Genomic DNA, 18831 nt, shown 5'->3' with positions numbered 1-18831 from the left:
TAGAAATATATGAACCAGATTGATTTCTCTGCCATCTTTGTGAAATAATTGATGAACAGAAAAGCCTAGCATAAAATGCCGCCCTTTTTTAATGTAAGATGGATGAATATAATAAATACTCATTTTACAGTATTCCTTCTGTGCTCACTTACCCAAGTCCTGGCCGTGGGCCCGTTGATTGCCTTGTACATAAAGCAAAGAATATCCATAGAACATAAGTCTTGTCCCAAATGGACAGGAGGGCTCCTCTGTGGTTTGGCTATGCCTGGTCACAAGGAAACCATGAGCCACAGAGGGACTGCCCGGTGGACCCATCGTCCCTGGAATGCCTTCAGGACCAGGGGGACCAGGAAAGCCTCTCAGACCTACCAAAAAACAAGGATAAGAGCACTGACAGTGGGAAAAGAGAGCTGTATCTCTAACTTGACAACACGATTTGATTTCAGTTATTATCAATGAAGTCCTAGTACATTTTATAATTTTTACAAATCCCTAATTTTATAAATTCTCAATTTTATCTTGGAACATGATCTAATGCAAGTCAGATCACCCAGATAAGAATGTATTTAAACAGAATAAGGCTTTCTTTAATTTCAGAGATGGAGGACACAACTGGAGCCAAGACTTAAAGCTTTACTTTTCATTTGGTACGATTCATTTGGTAAGATGATACTCCTGGAGGTGAAGCCAAAGCAGCTTCAACCCAAAATTTTATTATATAGAATTATTGCCAAGTACAGCTCAATCTTTGTCATTTTTTGTACTCTTGGTTCTGCTTTTGCCATCCCACATCTTCCACAGAAAATAGCATTGCATAGCCAAGACCTCTGAGCACATTTGCAAGCATTCTGGCTGCTTTCCCTGGGTTGCTTCCAAGCTCAAGGTCCCCTTCTACAAAGTCAGAGCTTCAAAATAAACTTGTTTAGGATTCAAATGGTATATTTATTTTGTGCTGGAGGTGCTGTGGGGGGAAAATATTGGCTCTCAGAGCCAAAGACTCAGGGGTGGGATTCTACCGGTTCTGTCCACCTCTGTAGAACCGGTTGCTCCAAAGAGCAGCAGACATAAATCCGGTTCTATGTCTGCTGCTGTTTTGGCCCACCCGCCTGCCTGGGCTCTTACCTGACCTTTATTTCCTGCTTTCTCAACTTCAGCTGCTTTGCGCGACACAGCTGCGGTTGAAAAAGCAGGAAAACAGGGCTTTCCCAACCGCTGCCCACTTGCACGCAGCGCTGCTCAGCTGTCCGGGCAGCTCAGCAGGTCGTAAATTGCACCCGCGTGACTCGCAGGCGCAAAGCGCGCATGACGCAGAGCAACAGAACCAGAAGTTATACCGGTCGGATCCCATCCCTGCAAAGACTGATATGGTTGAAAATACGAACCACCTCACCGATTCCTTAACGATTGTTTTCTCCTGAAAATTAATCTTTCCCTCAAGCTTATCATCTTAAAATGCCCTTCCCTGAATTTACTATAAGGCTATTAAGCTGGCTATAGCAATATGATCAGTCTTGCCTGGAGGACCCACAGGGCCCTGTTCTCCTTTCTGACCAGGTGTGCCATCAAACCCTGGTATTCCTGGGGGGCCAGTCAAACCTTCAGGTCCTGTTACACCTAATGAAATGAAAATGAACAGTCATAATTCACTTATAGAATTCCAGTCATGAAGAATAGGGATGATGATGAATAACACAATAAAGAGTAACAAAGTTGGAAGGGACTGCTCAAACAGGAGACCCTATATGATTCCAGACAAGTGGCTGTCCTGACTCTTCTTAAAAGTCTCCAGTGATGGAGCACCCACAACTTCTGAAGGCAAGCCGTTCCAATGGTTAGTCTGTTAGGAAATTTCTCCTTAGTCCTAGGTTACTAGTGATAGTAGAGCCTCCACTGTGGCAAATCACAGGAGCACAAGAGGCCCACATTCTTCCTTCATTCAGTGTAACCTTATGCTTCATTTTCACTGGCGAGAATATCTAGAACTAGATGCATGTCTTCTCATCAGTATGTTTTGCAGACACATTCATGTTAAATTCCACAGCACTGGGAAATCTTAAAGAGTTAAATCAGGACACCTGAAATGGTTTTTAACTCCAGTACTCCAGAAAGTTGTTTTTTAAAAAGGCCACCCGGATAATTTCCCAATGTTCTTTGCTTAAGTACCAAAGGATGCACTTATTGGCAACATAATAGTATGCATGAATAGAACCAATGTAAGAAGATTTCAATTCCTGTGTGCAACATAGGAAAATTCTGGAAGTTTAGTTTGTTGCATTCATGCTGCCTGGATAAGGTGGCTTGGTCAACAGAAGTTATTAGGATGTCCCTATGTTTGACAAATTGACTGTTTTGTTGGTATGATATAATATAATATCATAGAGGCATTTTCTTCCTGTAGTGTCTGTTTCGGGATGCTGTATGAAGTTATAGGTAAACCACACTATAAAAATCAAAGATATGTGAATCCAAGAATTATCAGGCTCTCATTTGCTTGGGAAGTACAAATTAGATGTATATTAAAATATGAATTCTATACATTTTCCCCAACAAAAAGAAAAAAAATCTCTGTATCTTTTATACTAACTTCTCAACAGTAACTATAGTATTTGGAAACTGTAACTTGGTCATTGCTTATCATATTCTAGCAAATTATGTTATTTTTCCAGTTCTCTGAGCTATGGTCCTCTATAATTCCCCCTTCACTACTCCAGGGGACGGGATGAACAACATGGGCAAATAACATATACAGGTGAAACTCAAAAAATTAGAATATCGTGCAAAAGTTCATTTATTTCAGTAATGCAACTTAAAAGGTGAACCTAATATATGAGATAGACTCATTACATGCAAAGCAAGATAGTTCAAGCCGTGATTTGTCATAATTGAGGTGATTATGGCTTACAGCTCATTAAAACCCCAAATCCACAATCTCAGAAAATTAGAATATTACATGCAATCAATAAAACAAGGATTGTACATAGAACAATATCGGACCTCTGAAAAGTATAAGCATGCATATGTACTCAGTACTTGGTTTGGGCCCCTTTTGCAGCAATTACTGCCTCAATGCGGCGTGGCATGGAAACTATCAGCCTGTGGCACTGCTGAGGTGTTATGGAAGACCAGGATGCTTCAATAGCGGCCTTCAGCTCTTCTGCATTGTTTGGTCTCATGTCTCTCATCTTTCTCTTGGCAATGCCCCATGGATTCTCTATGGGCTTCAGGTCAGGCGAGTTTGCTGGCCATTCAAGCACAGTAATCCCACAGTCATTGAACCAGGTTTTGGTGCTTTTGGCAGTGTGGGCAGGTGCTAAGTCCTGCTGGAAAATGAAATCAGCATCCCCATAAAGCTCGTCTGCGGAAGGAAGCATGAAGTGCTCCAAAATCTCCTGGTAGACGGCTGCGTTGCCCCTGGACTTAATGAAGCATCAACACCAGCAGATGACATGGCTCCCCAAATCAACACAGACTGTGGAAACTTCACACCGGACTTCAAGCATCTTGCAGTGTGTGCCTCTCCATTCTTCCTCCAGACTCTGGGTCCTTGGTTTCCAAATGAGATGCAAAAGTTGCTCTCATCAGAAAAGAGGACTTTGGAGCACTGAGCAACAGACCAGTTCTGTTTTTCTTTAGCCCAGGTAAGACACTTCTGACGTTGTCTTTCTCATGATTGTGATTCCTACTGAACCAGACTGAGAGACCATTTAAAGGCTCAGGAACCCTTTGCAGGTGTTATGGCTTAACTAGCTGATTAGAGTGGGACACTTTGAGCCTAGAATATTGAACTTTTTCACAATATTCTAATTTTCTGAGATTGTGGATTTGGGGTTTTAATGAGCTGTAAGCCATAATCATCTCAATTATGACAAATCATGGCTTGAACTATCTTGCTTTGCATGTAATGAGTCTATCTCATATATTAGTTTCACCTTTTAAGTTGCATTACTGAAATAAATGAACTTTTGCACGATATTCTAATTTTTTGAGTTTCACTTGTATAGCCTTCCACCCTGTAAAAGTAGAATCTGGTGCCCTGTGGGCAAAAAAAACTACAAACACAATATTTCCACTTTCTACTTTTTTGTAGCCAAGTATTACTACTATTACGATGTCAAAAACATAGCATAACAAAACTGCCTTTGCCACACAAAATATATATATATATATCTTTATAACAATGCCCTGATATATCAAAGCAGCTATTGAATTTGCAAAGCCTATTAAAAGGCTCTGGCTTTAGAGCAAAGTCATAGAAGACATCTGGGCAGAACAAGAGGTAGTCTTCCCAATTACATCAAGAAGTGATCTCAATCTTCATCCTTTTACCTTGTTGTCCTTTTGGTCCTGGAAAACCAGGAAATCCTTTGGGGCCAACAGGGCCTAAAAGACCAGGTAGGCCTGGTTCACCTTTCAGAAGTTGAAAAGGGCCTGGAGGACCTGGTGGGCCTGGAAGACCTGGCAGGGATAAAGCAAGAAGCAGAGTAAGCCAACATCCACAGAGACCAGGAAATAAAAGGATCAGAAGGACACCTTCTATGGCAGAGGTCTCCAACCTTGGCAACTTTAAGCCTGGAGGACTTCAACTCCCAGAATTCCCCAGCCAGCTTTGCTCCAGGCTTCCAGGCTTAAAGTTGCCAGGTTGGAGATCCCTGTTCTATGGGACTTGAATGTAAAAAAGAGATGGGGTGGATTTCAGCAGGTTATTTCAGCTCTTTCTCAATAACACAATTCTTCTCAAAATGATCAAATCTGAAATAAATAAAAAAAGCCAGCACATCAGAGGTGGTATTCAGCAGGTTCTGACCAGTTCTGGAGAACCGGTAGCGGAAATTTTGAGTAGTTTGGAGAACCGGCAAATACCTCTGACTGGCCCCACCCCCATCTATTCTCTGCTTCCTGAGTCCCAGCTGGGTCTTCTTTTGTTGCCCTGCCCAGGAGAATGGAGCTGGAAAGCAGGTTAGTGGGGTGAGGAGGGAATGGGGATTTTGCACTATCCTTCCCCTGCCACGCCCATTAAGCCACACCCACAAAGCCATGTCATGCCCACAAAGCCATGCCCACAGAACCAGTAGTAAAAAAAAATTGAATCCCACCACTGCAGCACATACCTTTAGTTCCAGGAAATCCTTGGTCACCTTGTACTCCCTTGGATCCAGAAAAACCCGAAGAACCTTTTAGACCTGGAAATAAAGGAAATCTTCATTGCTACCAAGGGAAGTTCTACCTTTATCTATTTTTAATTCTTCATCCCAACCTACCCAATGGTCCCATTTACTTTATCCTTATTATCCAATACTTCTTGCCTTTTTAAATTCACTTTTATGTACAGTATTCATTCTTTTTAATCATTTCATCATCGGTTTCCTTCTTATTTGCTTAAGGTAAACGGGCAAAGCTTTCCCTCCCCCCAAACAACTAATGAGACAAAGGGCTGAGAAACAGTACATGGCAGTTTATCCCTTACAGCCACAACAATTGCTCCATTTGTCTTAGTAGATAATTTCAAATATACCATGACTTCAACTAAGGAGATTTAAAATGTTCCAAATTTGAAATGTCCTGCCCTTTGTCCTGCCTGTACTGCGAGTGTGCTGGCTGTGGTTGTGTCAGAAGTGTTCAAAGCTTGAAAGGATCCTGTTTTAAGCTACTTCAAGCTTGGGACACTTCCAACGTGATTGGGATAGTGCTGGCTATTTCTGGTGAAAGTTGGAGCCAATGTTCAAATGGACCAGAAATGCAATATTAGTAATAGGGGCAGTATTTCTTCTTCGTGCAGCACAAAATCAGAGCAGCACGAATATTTTTTCCCCCTCATACCTTGGGGACCTGGAATTCCAGGAGGTCCCATGTCACCTTTCTGACCAGAGGTTCCAGGGAAACCAGGACTGCCCTGGATAAGACAAAAGTTTTGGTGCTTACGCAGTTTGACAGAAGAATGGCTAATTTCTTAAAATAGCAATATCATGCAACTCAATGCAATCCTTCTAAATAAGAGAGAAAATGAAAATTGCACACAGCAAGAAAAATATATCATATTCGAAGAATTAAAACCAGAGAGAATGAGAACACAGGAAGCTTTTAAAAATTAGACAAAGAGAAACTAGAACATTCCTCACTATTTTAGATGTTATGAAAGGTGACAAGATTACCTGGATCCCTTAAAATCCAGCGTTACAGATCAGGAGTATTCCTATATGGGATTTCTATTCTACCTTATTGTGATTGGTATGTTTCTTGAAGTTACAGTTTAATCAATCAGTAATTGTCCTCTTGTACTCCCTGACTGGAAGAAACTTATCTATTGCCAGGATTGACCAGCAAAGAAAAATACATATGTGCTATTTGCAAGACATATTATCACTCTGCTTAATTAACTGGAAAGCATACTGTGAGGGATTTCTATGGGGATTTTGGAATACAGTACCTTCCATTTCCAGGTAGCCAAAACTGAAATTTGAAATTAATAATTAAACTTGAACTTAAATTCTGGGGGAGTTTATGATGAAGATGGATGAGCAGCTGTGAATCCCTGATGTTCTCAACTTTTTAATGCTTTATATTTTTTTCTGTTCCTTGGTGTGTGTGTGGTTTAATCGTTTGTACCTTTTTATTTAACTGTTATTCCTGTCTGTGGGATCAACACTTAAAATAAGATGGGTAAAAGGAAGAAACAGCATGGATTCCCCCACCAAATCTGCTAATAGTTGAAAATTGAAATATTTCTCCACTTTAAGGAAGTTGTAGGTGTTTTTAACTAAGCAGAGTGCCTTAAACTATCATCCCATTTTGGAAACAAAAAAGAAGGAAATGCTGCTTGATCTTCAACCAAATGTATTATGTAGTTAATAATATGCACTGCTGAAAGAAGAATAAGGCTGAAAACCCTACAGAACATTCACATGCAAAAATTCTATTCCTTATAGGTTAGAGGTCTTAACTCTGAATCTTAACTCTCTCTGCCAAGCAAACTGGCTGTTATGAAGTGGCTTACAAACATTTCATTCATTGAGGGGGAGGCAACACCAATCGTCTTTCTCCTTCATTGGAGGAACCTAACATCAAATTGGATATTCAAATGTAATTCTATCGCTGGGCAATCACTTAGTAAAATGAGGGAATGGATTTAAATTATTTAAATTAAGTGTATCTGCTTGCAAAAGGAAGATGCAGCATGTCAGCCTCAAGATATCTTCATACTAAGTATATTCTTATCCTCTAACTATTGCTCCTCTGCTGCTGTGCCATTTTTACTCTTTCGGCTGTCATGAAACGGTGGGAGGGGGGAATTTTGGAGGGGAAGAAGGCAGGAGGTGTTTTGCATTCCTTTGCTGGGTTAGCAAGGGGAGGGGGGATTCTTTTCTTTAACTTTCCGTTTCTTCGCTAGCTTCTGTCCTTTTCTGCGCAACTGCGAACTTTTATCAAAATATGTCAAGGTCAATTGACAGTAGCCTCATCATCACCTGGAGATGATCACATGATCATATTCAGAAGTTTTAATTGGAAGAATCATTTGATCTATGGAGGGGGGGAGCAATTCTATTCCTTTGTATATGTATTCTACCCACCAATTTCTCAGTTTCGGAATTGGCTCTGTCGGTTCCACTTTATTTTCCAGTAAAAGAATAATTCTGCTCTACACCATGGAGTCTGAGTATTTCTTTCTTGGGATTTAGAGGGACCACAGTCTGACACAGCAGAAGAAAAGGTGTTCAATTTGCAGAGTCCAACAAATAGAGCCACTGGTAACAAATAATTGCCTTTAGTTCCTTGCTTGGAACCTTAACTATAATGATTATAGACCATTTTGTGAATAAGTGAGGAAAGCTGCAGAAAGAGCCACTAATAAAGATATCTGAGATTTTTTACTCAGGGGTAATTGTCTTTAGCAAGGACAAAATGAGCTTTTGAGACTCAGAATGAAGCTGTTGGAAGTATAAAGCACTTCTTTGCATGCTGACATAAGGTATTTATTGTTGGTGAGGTTTTGTTTCCCCTTCCCAATAAAGTAAATAAAACCAAAGGTGTATCCTTAATAGTACACTGATTGCGATCCATTAGTTTCTCTGTAAGGAAATGTTGCATATCCAATAGTTGATAAAGGATTTAGGCTAATTCAGAGCTTTCTCTTCTCGTGATAATATTCTTTCAAAGACCAGGGAGTGGCTTGCCTGCTCCTATGGAAGGACCTCAATATTTTTATGCAAACATTCAAATTTGTTTTCCTTTATATGAAAGCTGCAAGTTTAATTTAATTTTTTGTATGAACATCTGCTCTTGAGGTGCTCAGATTCTTCTTCAATTTACCCAGCTCCTTCCATCACTGATGGAAGCTCTGACTTGATTAAAGCAAAGAAAGGAAGAAAATATGTGGTCTGTCTTTCCTACAGGTCAAAGCAAACAGTGGGTGAGAATAATCCTTAGAGCTGTGTGTGATCCTCTTTCTGAAAGCCTTTTCAGTCAGTGATAAAGTGGAACTGTTCCACAACAAGGGACAAGCAACGAAAGCCTTGCCAAACTCCATCTTATCCTAGGTTTTGTTTATGCTTTATGAACATGTGAAAGGTCTCCATTCCATGGAAAGTTTAGGATTTGGTAAAATATATGTTCTTTTTTTTTAAGTATTAGCCTCCTGACTCAAAGAGCGCCTTGCTCTTGGAAGAAAATGTATAAATCCACTGACTGAAAATAATGAGCTCCTTGTATGTTGCTATGTGTAACAATTGTAGAACAGTCAACCATGGCTGTTACATTAACTTACAGGGATTCCTTGAACTCCCAGGTCACCTTTGGGTCCAGTTTTCCCAGGTTGCCCTGGCCAACCTGGATTTCCTTTTTCTCCTTTTTCTCCTGGTAATCCTGCAACTCCTGGAGATCCTTGGGGCCCAGGAAACCCTAAAGTAAACAGGGAAAAATTATTTCTTGACAAGATTTATTTTGCAAGAAAACATGGCTTGTCATTATCCTAATAAGGTTTCAGTCATATGGGTTCTGACTACTAATTTTATTTAACATTCACAAATATGTAGTAAACAAAATTGTTGTAATAGAGAAATAAGCTATGGCTTCATTGTGACAATCACAAAAAGTCCTGCTTCTTCTCTAAGGTAGCATTTTAAGGTAGTATTTATAAAGTATTTATAAATTTATTCAGTCAAACTTACTTAAAAATAAAAGAGTCATCTTATTGATAGTTGGTTTGTCTAGAAGAGACCCATATCTTACCTTGAAGCCCCGGTTGCCCTTGGGGTCCCCGGTCACCCTTGGGTCCTTCTCCAATCTTTCCTGGTAACCCAGGAATGCCTGGTTGGCCTGTGGGACCTTCTGGGCCAACAAATCCAATGTCTCCCTTTATGCCAGGAAGTCCTGGACTCCCAGGGCTCCCTGGAAATCCCATGTCTCCTTTAGGACCTAAGATTGAAAACAACCCGCTTTGTGGTTAGATGAGGTATTCTGAGTTCAGCAACACCGAATATTCAAGTTGATCCCTAAGAAGGATATCCACGTACTTAGTCAAGTGATCCTAACAATGATATGGCATTATTATAATTTCATAGGGCTCCAAAGTGACCAGAGATTGTCCTACTAAAACCTCAAGGAACCAGGGGTCAGGGTGGAGAGAAGGAAGAGAAGGTTAATCTTTCCTTCAAACTTTCAACTCCATTGAAGGCTGAACTGATTCTGACCTAAGCACTATTTAAAATATATAAAAATAATAATAATGGTGCAGCTAAAGAGAGAACTACAACTTGAGATTGCTGGATGGCATGACTGTTAATTTTCCTAAGGAAAAACTCTCCAAGATAAATAATAAATAATTTGACAGGAGCTTTCAGCTATGAAAGAAAAACTGGTACTGATAGAATTAAATTTGAAGTGGAGAATCTGGGAATTTACTTTAGAAAAATGGACATGGGAGAAAAACGAAGTTGTGGAGGATTTATCTTCCTATCATCCATTTTTCAATAAACAGAATGTCTTTCTACCAAGATGGATAAGGATGAAGGTGAGGATGATGTTATCCATTCAGTCACATCCGACTCTTGGTGATTCTATGGGCCAGGTCTCTCCACATCATTTGTTCTCATTGTCAGAAAATTTCTTTTTATTTCCGGGTTGCATCTCCCTTTGACAAGCTCCAACCCATTGCTTCCTGTCCTGCACTTACGTGCTTTGAACAATAATTGTCTCCCTCGACCCTGGGACAGCCCTTTAAGTACAGGAAGTCAACTATTATATCTCCCCTAAATCTCCTCTTCATTAGGCTAAATATACCTAGTTCCTTAGCCACACATCATATAATTTAGTCTCCAGACTCTTTATCATCTTGATTGCTCTTCTTTGCACACTTTCTAGTCTCAGCATTCTTTCTGTAGAACAGGACACTGCATTCCAAGTGTGGTCTCAGCAATGCAGTATTAAGTGGTACTATCACTTCTTGTAAGCATAATGCTATCTCTCTGTTGATGCAGCCTGGAACTGCGTTGGTGTTTTTGGCAACTGCAGCACACTGCTGGCTCATATTTGAGTGACTGTCCACTAGGACACCTAGAGCCCTCTGACAGGAAAAGACACTTCAAGTCAGAAAGGTTGAGGAGACATCAGTGCATTCCTTGTTATGTCATGCCTAACATTCCCTCTTGCTGCTCAAGTAGTCACTTCAGCAGACCTGATTTCTGGGATTTTATGAGGGGAGAGGGAATCAGCTCTCTAGGGGAGGCTGGGGGAAGCCATAAAGATGAGTCTTGGTTACAAAGCTATCTAGGCCCCTGAAAACAGCTCAGTGGTGTTATCAGTAGTAGTCTATACAAAATGTCATTGGTTACAAGAATTAAGTTTCCCCCAAATTTACACTTAAAAGGAGGGATGATAGTGGTTCTGGTGGGAATGCCTTTTTCAAGCTATAAATACGGGTGGATTATGGAAGGAGAGGAGAGAGTGAATCACTTTTTCATTTAACTAGGAACTTCATACTGCTTTAAAATTAAAACAACAGCAAAGTCAAAAGCCAACAGTGGGAATTGGGGGGTGGGTGCCCACCAGCAAAACAAACTCTAGCAGCCATAGCAGTAGGAGTTTCCTCTTATTCAGTCAATGATAGATTCCCTTCTGCTGTGCAGGTCTGACTGGGGGTAGAACAGAGTGCTTGTGATGTCTCCTGTGGGTGATGGCTCATCCAGGTCTTCCTCAGAGACCTCGGGAGAGAATGAGAGCATTCCTGGCAAGTCCGGTATTGCTGACCCTGAGTCTCAGCTGCGGAAAGCTCGCGGGCCAATGGGGAAGAGGTGGAGGAGCTGCCGGCCTTGGTAAATGCTAGAACAGGCAGGGCAGAGAGGCAGAGATCTGCCAGATTGATGGGGAAAAGACCCCACTCCTTTTTAAAAAAAATTTATTAGTGAAACAAAAGAAAAAAAACATTTAAAAACAGTGAATGTGGTGCATACATCCTGACACACCTGCTTATGTTACATCATCAAATAATACATATAACAAAAAGTAAAAATTTATATATATATATATATATATATATATATATATATATATATATATATATATATATATATATATATATAAATCTTGATCATCATTGATACATTTATTCCTTTCTTTTTTTTAACCAGTGGTAAAACTTCTCCCAGGTTTTGTAATAGTCAGATTCAGTCTTGTCTTTTAATTCTTGAGTTACTCTATCCATTTCAGCGCATGTCCAAATTTTTCTAATTATTTCCATCTCGTCTGACATATCATTACCTTTCCATCTTTGGGCAATGGCTAGCCTCGCAGCGGTGGTAACATGGACTATTAAAAATATTATCTCTTTATTGTATTTGCCCACATTGATTCCCAGTAGAAAAATTTCAGGTTTAAATTCTATTTTAATTTTACATATCTCTTCTAACCAATTTCTAATTTTCAACCAATATGCTTGGGCTTTTTCGCATTTCCACCATACGTGATAATATGTTCCAATTTCTTTATTGCATTTCCAACATTTAGGGGATAGTTTAGGATACGTTCTTGCCTATTTTGATGGTGGGATATGCCATCGATAAAACATTTTGTGTAAGTTTTCTTTATATGATGCCGCCAAAGTTATTTTTCTATTTCTATCCCATAAGATTTGCCAATCATCTAAATTTATACTATATCCAAAATCTTTTATCCAGGCCAACATCGTTTCTTTTACCTTTTCCTCTTCCAATTTACATTCTAATAATACTTTATAAATTTTTAATCAGTTTCTCATCTGTTCCTAATAGTATTTTATCTAATTCTGTTTTCCGTCTACTAATACCCCATTCTTTCATATCTTTACTATACCTCGATTGTAATTGCACCATTCTATCTCAAATCCCAAATCTTTCAACTCCTGTCTCGTTTTTCCTTTCTCATCTAGTATGTCCTTATATGTGATGACCTGCCCTTGACATAATAAATGTGGGTACATTAACGCTTCTAATGTAGATAGCCAAGTTGGTATTTCAACGTAAATTTGTCGTTTAGTTTTATTCCATACATTTAGTAGGGTCTGCCAAATTTTATGCCTTTGAAAATAACCATGAATTTGTTTTTTGTCTTGCCACAAAAAGGCATGCCACCCTGCCTGTAGATTATATATCCTTCTAATGTTAACATTCTTTTATTCTTAACGCTTATCCAATCTTTAACCCAGGACAGGATAGCCAGTCTATAATATACTTCCCAGTCAGGTGGACCAAATCCTCCTCTTTCAGTAGCGTCCTGAAACAATTTCAGTTTGATTCTGGGTTTTTTTCCTGCCATATAAATTGTGATACTAGCTTATCCAATTGGTCAAAAAAAAAATCTCTAGTTTTACCGGAGCATTTTGGAATAAAAACAGTAATTTTGGTAATGTGTTCATTTTTATGGATGCAATTCTCCCCATAAAGGAAAGTCTTCAGTTATTCCATTTCCTGAAGTCTTCTGTTATTTTTTTAATTTGTGGGGTATAATTATCCTCTTTAAGGGTTATACATTTTGCCAAAATTACAATTCCCAAATATTTAACTTTATTTATCGTCTGGATGTCCATTATCCTAGTTAAAATTTTTTGTAAGTATTTTAGTTTTTTCCTTATTAATTTTTAATTTCCTCAGAGACCTCGGGGAGACTCCACTCCTCTTAATGGGCTGTACCATGAGGCGCTATTTAGCATGGCAGGCAGCGGGAGGTGTTGCTGGAAGCAACATGTGTGGGTTGTGGCCAGATGGTTGTTTGTGTTTCTGGAACTCTGCAGCTTGTGGATTTAATTCAGTTGTGAAGAACATTTATGGTTGTGTTTGGAACAGCTGGTTATCTGTTGGGAGGACTAATTGGCCATTGCCTCGAAGTTAGTCTGGAGCTTGTTTGTGGCTGGCTTCGCTGAAAATGACCCCCTGCATTCCTGGCTTGGACTATTCCTGTGACTTTTCCTTGCAAGCCCTGATACTTGAACCATTGGACTTGTTGACAAACCTCAGTGGAAGCCCCGAACCTCGGAGGGGATTTGGGCTGTTTGTTTTTGGAACCTATCCAGGCAAAACCTTTATATTCAAGACTGTTTTGGTTTGGCTGTAAGTTTGTTTCACTTATGGTTATCAATTTGGTCATGAGGCAATTACTGTGCTAAGCTTGCAGCTGGGGGTTAGCTGAAAACCTGAAATGAGGGAAAAAGACTGAATAAAGCTCTTTACACCAGCTCCCAGCTCCCTGACATGTAAGTGAGTGGGGGCAGCACAGCGCTGTAGAAGTCTAGCCACAGCACAAGAAACATTCTAAACAGAGCACCAAGAAGCTAAGCTTTGTTCTGAGCATGGAAAGAAATCATAGAGTTTGTGCGAAGCTCAAAATACAACTAAAACAATGCACATTTTGCTTTATTTTGAGCAAAGAAGACTCCAAGTGGGCATTTCAACCCAAGATATTTCAGGTTCATAACATCTTACATGTCACTAATGGCCAAGAAAAATGAAAACAGTAGAAAGACTCGGAGGATTCTTTACATTTGGTTTTTTTAATAAGTTACCTCTTTCTCCTTTTGAACCTGGAATTCCAGGAAATCCTCTACCGGGAAGACCTGTAAAGATGAAAACAGGAACTAAGAAATTGAGAAACATACAGTATGTTTCCTAAATAGTCCAATCAGGTGACAACTTTGTATATTAGAATAGAATTATACTGTTACCCTAAAATTTTCCTCATACTGTAGAAAATTGGACAGACAGACAGACAGACAGACAGACAGACAATTTCTACCCATTTGGGTCTTGCACTCTTCTTAAGAAAAATGTGTAGAGGAAGGATGGGGAGGAGAAGGGAAGGGAAGGTAGAGAAGAAAAAGTGCAAAATAATTTGTAGTATTCTGTCAAAATACTGGGGCTTTGAAGATCCTGAATGACATTCAGAGGGTTCGGGAGAATAAATGCAGAGACAGCGCACAATCAGGTATGTTTAGATTGTTCTGTATTACTAACTGTACCATCAGCATTGGTTTCCTGGGAAAATTTCCTCATAGATCATTCTTTTCCTTATAGTATATTTAAAACATTGGTTATATATTTAACCTTTCAAGTTCTTTAGAGATTCCAGACCATTATACAACTCTGCACCAGACACAACACGTATATTTAATATCAGGAAACCAAGGAGATAAAAGTCTTACCTGAATCACCTTTTGAACCAGGAGGGCCTGGGATTCCATCATAACCAGGCTCACCTTTTTCTCCAGCAGGTCCATATGGACCCTGTGGTCCAGGGTCACCTACAAAATAGAAAGGTAGGATTCCTCATGCTGAGAAATGAACGAATACCTTATTTATACATTTGGAGGAGCTTTCTTCTATTGTGGTTCTTTGAGCACTTTGAGGTGAGCCAGGTCAGGAAACTGATTCCATCAGACTGTATTTTATTGTGGCAGGCTACACTACCAGAATACTGAAAACTTCACTTCTCTCCCTCTTACTTCCCTGAGAGTTAGAATGGAGGCAGTCTGAGCTTGTTCTTGATCTGCTCTCTGTTTTCTGGACTAATATCATGCTTTTGTTTTTGTAACTATCTCATGGTTTCTCCAAAGTATCTCTGTGGCTCTCTACACTTTGTCTGAGAGAGAGGGAGGGAGAGACAGAGGACCTGGTAATTTTCATTTCATTCCTTTCAGTTGGTTGACTGACAGGTCATTGGAGCTCTAGAATGAATTAAGAAGAGTTTTTTGTTTACTGGAAGCTACAAGTTCAGATAGAAGTTTGGGTGAGACTCTAAGGAATCACAGCAGTGATTTCCCGGCTTCCCCCAAATTATGTTGCTGTTTAAGGTAAATGCTTTCCAATTTCCACCAAACAGTTGAAATATGACCACACATCCAAACAGAATAAATACAATAAATAGTAATTGTGTTGACAATTACTCATGGGATCAACAACACTCTCATGGGATCTTAAGCAGGAGCACCTCAAGTTTGCAAGGTTTTAGAAGAGAACATGCAAGGCTTTTGATAATTTGCAATATTTGAACTGATTTTTTACTTTATTTTTAATTTGTGAGGAATCAATGTTGCAATATGATACAAGGCTCTGACACTTACACAAGTGCATAAGTGCTATAGAGTCTTGCTTAATATCAAAAGAACTGATTGAATTGAAGAGCAAGAAAAATTCATTTTTATTTTTACTATGATGAAAAGTTCTTAATTTGGTTAACAGATGGAAAAAGATTTAAAGATCAATCATATGATTCTGAATGACTTGGATATATCTCTCCATGTGATTTACATTTAACTTATAAATAAAGAAGTCTATAATTAAAAGGGCATTTGTGCCTGAAATAGAAGCATGCATGCACCAGCCTCCCAAAGAGAAAGTTTCTATAAAGCTGCCGCCTAATATTAATGAATAATTTTCAATGGTTTTTTTTTTAAATCACATGGTTGATAATAATATTAATTGCATTTAATTACATTTAATTTTGATTAATCAAAAATTAAATCAAGCCATTTTTGGTTCAGAGCTTTTCCACTTATTTGAGTATGATTCTGCAATGTTGTTGAATATGTATTGCATTGTAATATAATGCATTCAAAGTGTAGTCCTTGATTTAAAAAAAGTTGTGCATTTCTAGCCTAGGATTAATGCAAATTTTCTCTAGAAAACACTGGAGCTGAAACTAGAGTACACGGTATCTTATTTCACGTATCACAAAAGCAGAGGACACATGTATATCACCTTATCAGTTAGGATCTGATTGCCATCTTGACCTGTATGTAGCCCTTTCAGCATTGTCAGGACTACTCGAACTTTCACCTATATTCTGCTTTGCTGGCAGCTTGACAAAGAATAGGGTGGTGGTGGATTGGAATGCAAGGGTGGGGGGAATGGCATCCAAGCATCCTCGGTTCCCGGGAGACGTTGCTTCTCCCCACCCCAAGGACACCCAGAGCACATGTCACAAAATGGCTGGCTGGCTGGTTCTCATAACAAAATGAACAGAAGTGATTGGCGGATATAATGGACTCCCATGGGCAAAGGGGGAATGAACTATGTGTGCTATTGCGCAGGAAGCCACAGCTAGTTTGGCTTCTTCTGTGCCAGTGGGCATTTATTCAGTAAAGTTTATATTCTTGGTAAAATAATGTCCCAGGAGTTTCTTTTTCTGGATTCACCTACTGAACAGTTGACAAGTATGAGCTAACATGGCTCCATGTACACAAGACATAAATATCAAAGGGGAAACCTGACTTTCCATTCAAAGATGAAGCATTGTCCAAAGTCTTTTACCTGGTTGTCCTTTTAAGCCTGGAAAACCACCCGCACCTGGAGTTCCTTTCTGTCCCTTTTCACCTGGCAGTCCTGGAACACCTTTTTTTAAAATAAAAAAAAGTAAAGTACACCTGTTTAATTTGTAGCCTAAATAACTGGCACAAAATAATACAGGACTCTTTGGATCACTCACCTGGAGAACCTGGAAGGCCAGGCTGCCCTTTGTTGCCTGGGAATCCGGGCATGCCTGAAATACCTGGAATTCCCTTTTCACCTTTGTCTCCAGATACACCTGAACTGCCCGGCCATCCTTGTTCACCCTGTGGACAGAAAAAGAAAAATAATACATGTAGCTTACTTTTAATCAGAGATGCTTAGTTCTTTTCCAATACCAAGTATTCTTTCCCCAGATATTTGTCTGGAGTTACCATATTTTTTGCTCCATAAGACGCACTCCCCCCCCCCAAGTCACGGTGCCAGTCCTTCGGAGGGGTCCTTTTACAGTGCTGAACCCGGCCTCTTCTGTCTTTGTCATTGCCTGCCTCTTCTGTCTCTTTTCCACAGTGCAGGAGTCGGTAGGCAGAGCTGGCACATGAGAGGACACCTATCTGTAGTTCTCTCAGGCTCCAGTTCAGAATAGTTTTTTTCTTGTTTTTCTCCTCAAAACTGAGGTGCGTATTATTGTCAGGTGCGTCTTATGGAGCGGTAATGTTACTCCAGTCAAAATTTGCTATAATATATAACCTTCAACCATCCAAGAAATAAAATTATAGGGAAATGTTCCAAAGGATTGGCACAAAACTTAAATACTCACTGTATGCTATTTATCTCCAAGATGAGCAGAGCAGTTGTGTAAAGTAACTCACATATAAACATGTAAAAGGTTGTGCATGTTGTTCTTTGATACTGCCAATTTCAGAGGGTTCGGGAGAATAAATGCAGAGACAGCGCACAATCAGGTATGTTTAGATTGTTCTGTATTACTAACTGTACCATCAGCATTGGTTTCCTGGGAAAATTTCCTCATAGATCATTCTTTTCCTTATAGTATATTTAAAACATTGGTTATATATTTAACCTTTCAAGTTCTTTAGAGATTCCAGACCATTATACAACTCTACACCAGACACAACACGTATATTTAATATCAGGAAACCAAGGAGATAAAAGTCTTACCTGAATCACCTTTTGAACCAGGAGGGCCTGGGATTCCATCATAACCAGGCTCACCTTTTTCTCCAGCAGGTCCATATGGACCCTGTGGTCCAGGGTCACCTACAAAATAGAAAGGTAGGATTCCTCATGCTGAGAAATGAACGAATACCTTATTTATACATATGGAGGAGCTTTCTTCTATTGTGGTTCTTTGAGCACTTTCAGGTGAGCCAGGTCAGGAAACTGATTCCATCAGACTGTATTTTATTGTGGCAGGCTACACTACCAGAATACTGAAAACTTCACTTCTCTCCCTCTTACTTCCTGAGAGTTAGAATGGAGGCAGTCTGAGCTTGTTCTTGATCTGCTCTCTGTTTTCTGGACTAATATCATGCTTTTGTTTTTGTAACTATCTCATGGTTTCTCCAAAGTATCTCTGTGGCTCTCTACACTTTGTCTGAGAGAGAGGGAGGGAGAGACAGAGGACCTGGTAATTTTCATTTCATTCCTTTCAGTTGGTTGACTGACAGGTCATTGGAGCTCTAGAATGAATTAAGAAGAGTTTTTGTTTACTGGAAGCTACAAGTTCAGATAGAAGTTTGGGTGAGACTCTAAGGAATCACAGCAGTGATTTCGGCTTCCCCAAATTATGTTGCTGTTTAAGGTAAATGCTTTCCAATTTCCACCAAACAGTTGAAATATGACCACACATCCAAACAGAATAAATACAATAAATAGTAATTGTGTTGACAATTACTCATGGGATCAACAACACTCTCATGGGATCTTAAGCAGGAGCACCTCAAGTTTGCAAGGTTTTAGAAGAGAACATGCAAGGCTTTTGATAATTTGCAATATTTGAACTGATTTTTACTTTATTTTTAATTTGTGAGGAATCAATGTTGCAATATGATACAAGGCTCTGACA

The 18831-nt window shown here is 39.5% G+C and overlaps 1 protein-coding gene across 1 annotated transcript in view; it reads right to left on the bottom strand.

Annotated features, from left to right (window-relative positions):
• COL4A1 (collagen type IV alpha 1 chain) overlaps window positions 1–18831 on the bottom strand; it is a 117365-nt gene that overhangs the window by 11536 nt on the left and 86998 nt on the right. Inside the window, exons 39-47 of the mRNA XM_087953225.1 lie at window positions 17925–18023; window positions 14024–14074; window positions 9223–9408; window positions 8759–8892; window positions 5818–5890; window positions 5109–5180; window positions 4327–4455; window positions 1516–1614; window positions 153–365 (exon numbers count right to left, since the gene is read on the bottom strand). Of these exons, the coding sequence (XP_087809351.1) occupies window positions 153–365; window positions 1516–1614; window positions 4327–4455; window positions 5109–5180; window positions 5818–5890; window positions 8759–8892; window positions 9223–9408; window positions 14024–14074; window positions 17925–18023 (1056 nt within the window). The remainder of the gene's footprint in view (window positions 1–152; window positions 366–1515; window positions 1615–4326; window positions 4456–5108; window positions 5181–5817; window positions 5891–8758; window positions 8893–9222; window positions 9409–14023; window positions 14075–17924; window positions 18024–18831) is intronic.

Source organism: Notechis scutatus, chromosome 1 (genome assembly GCF_049901735.1).
Source record: "Notechis scutatus isolate UNSWTSFEM ecotype Mainland chromosome 1, rNotScu1.2, whole genome shotgun sequence".
NCBI lineage: Eukaryota > Metazoa > Chordata > Lepidosauria > Squamata > Elapidae > Notechis > Notechis scutatus.
The sequence above is the reverse complement of the archived record's forward strand: the minus strand, read 5'-3'. Positions and strand labels throughout refer to the sequence as shown.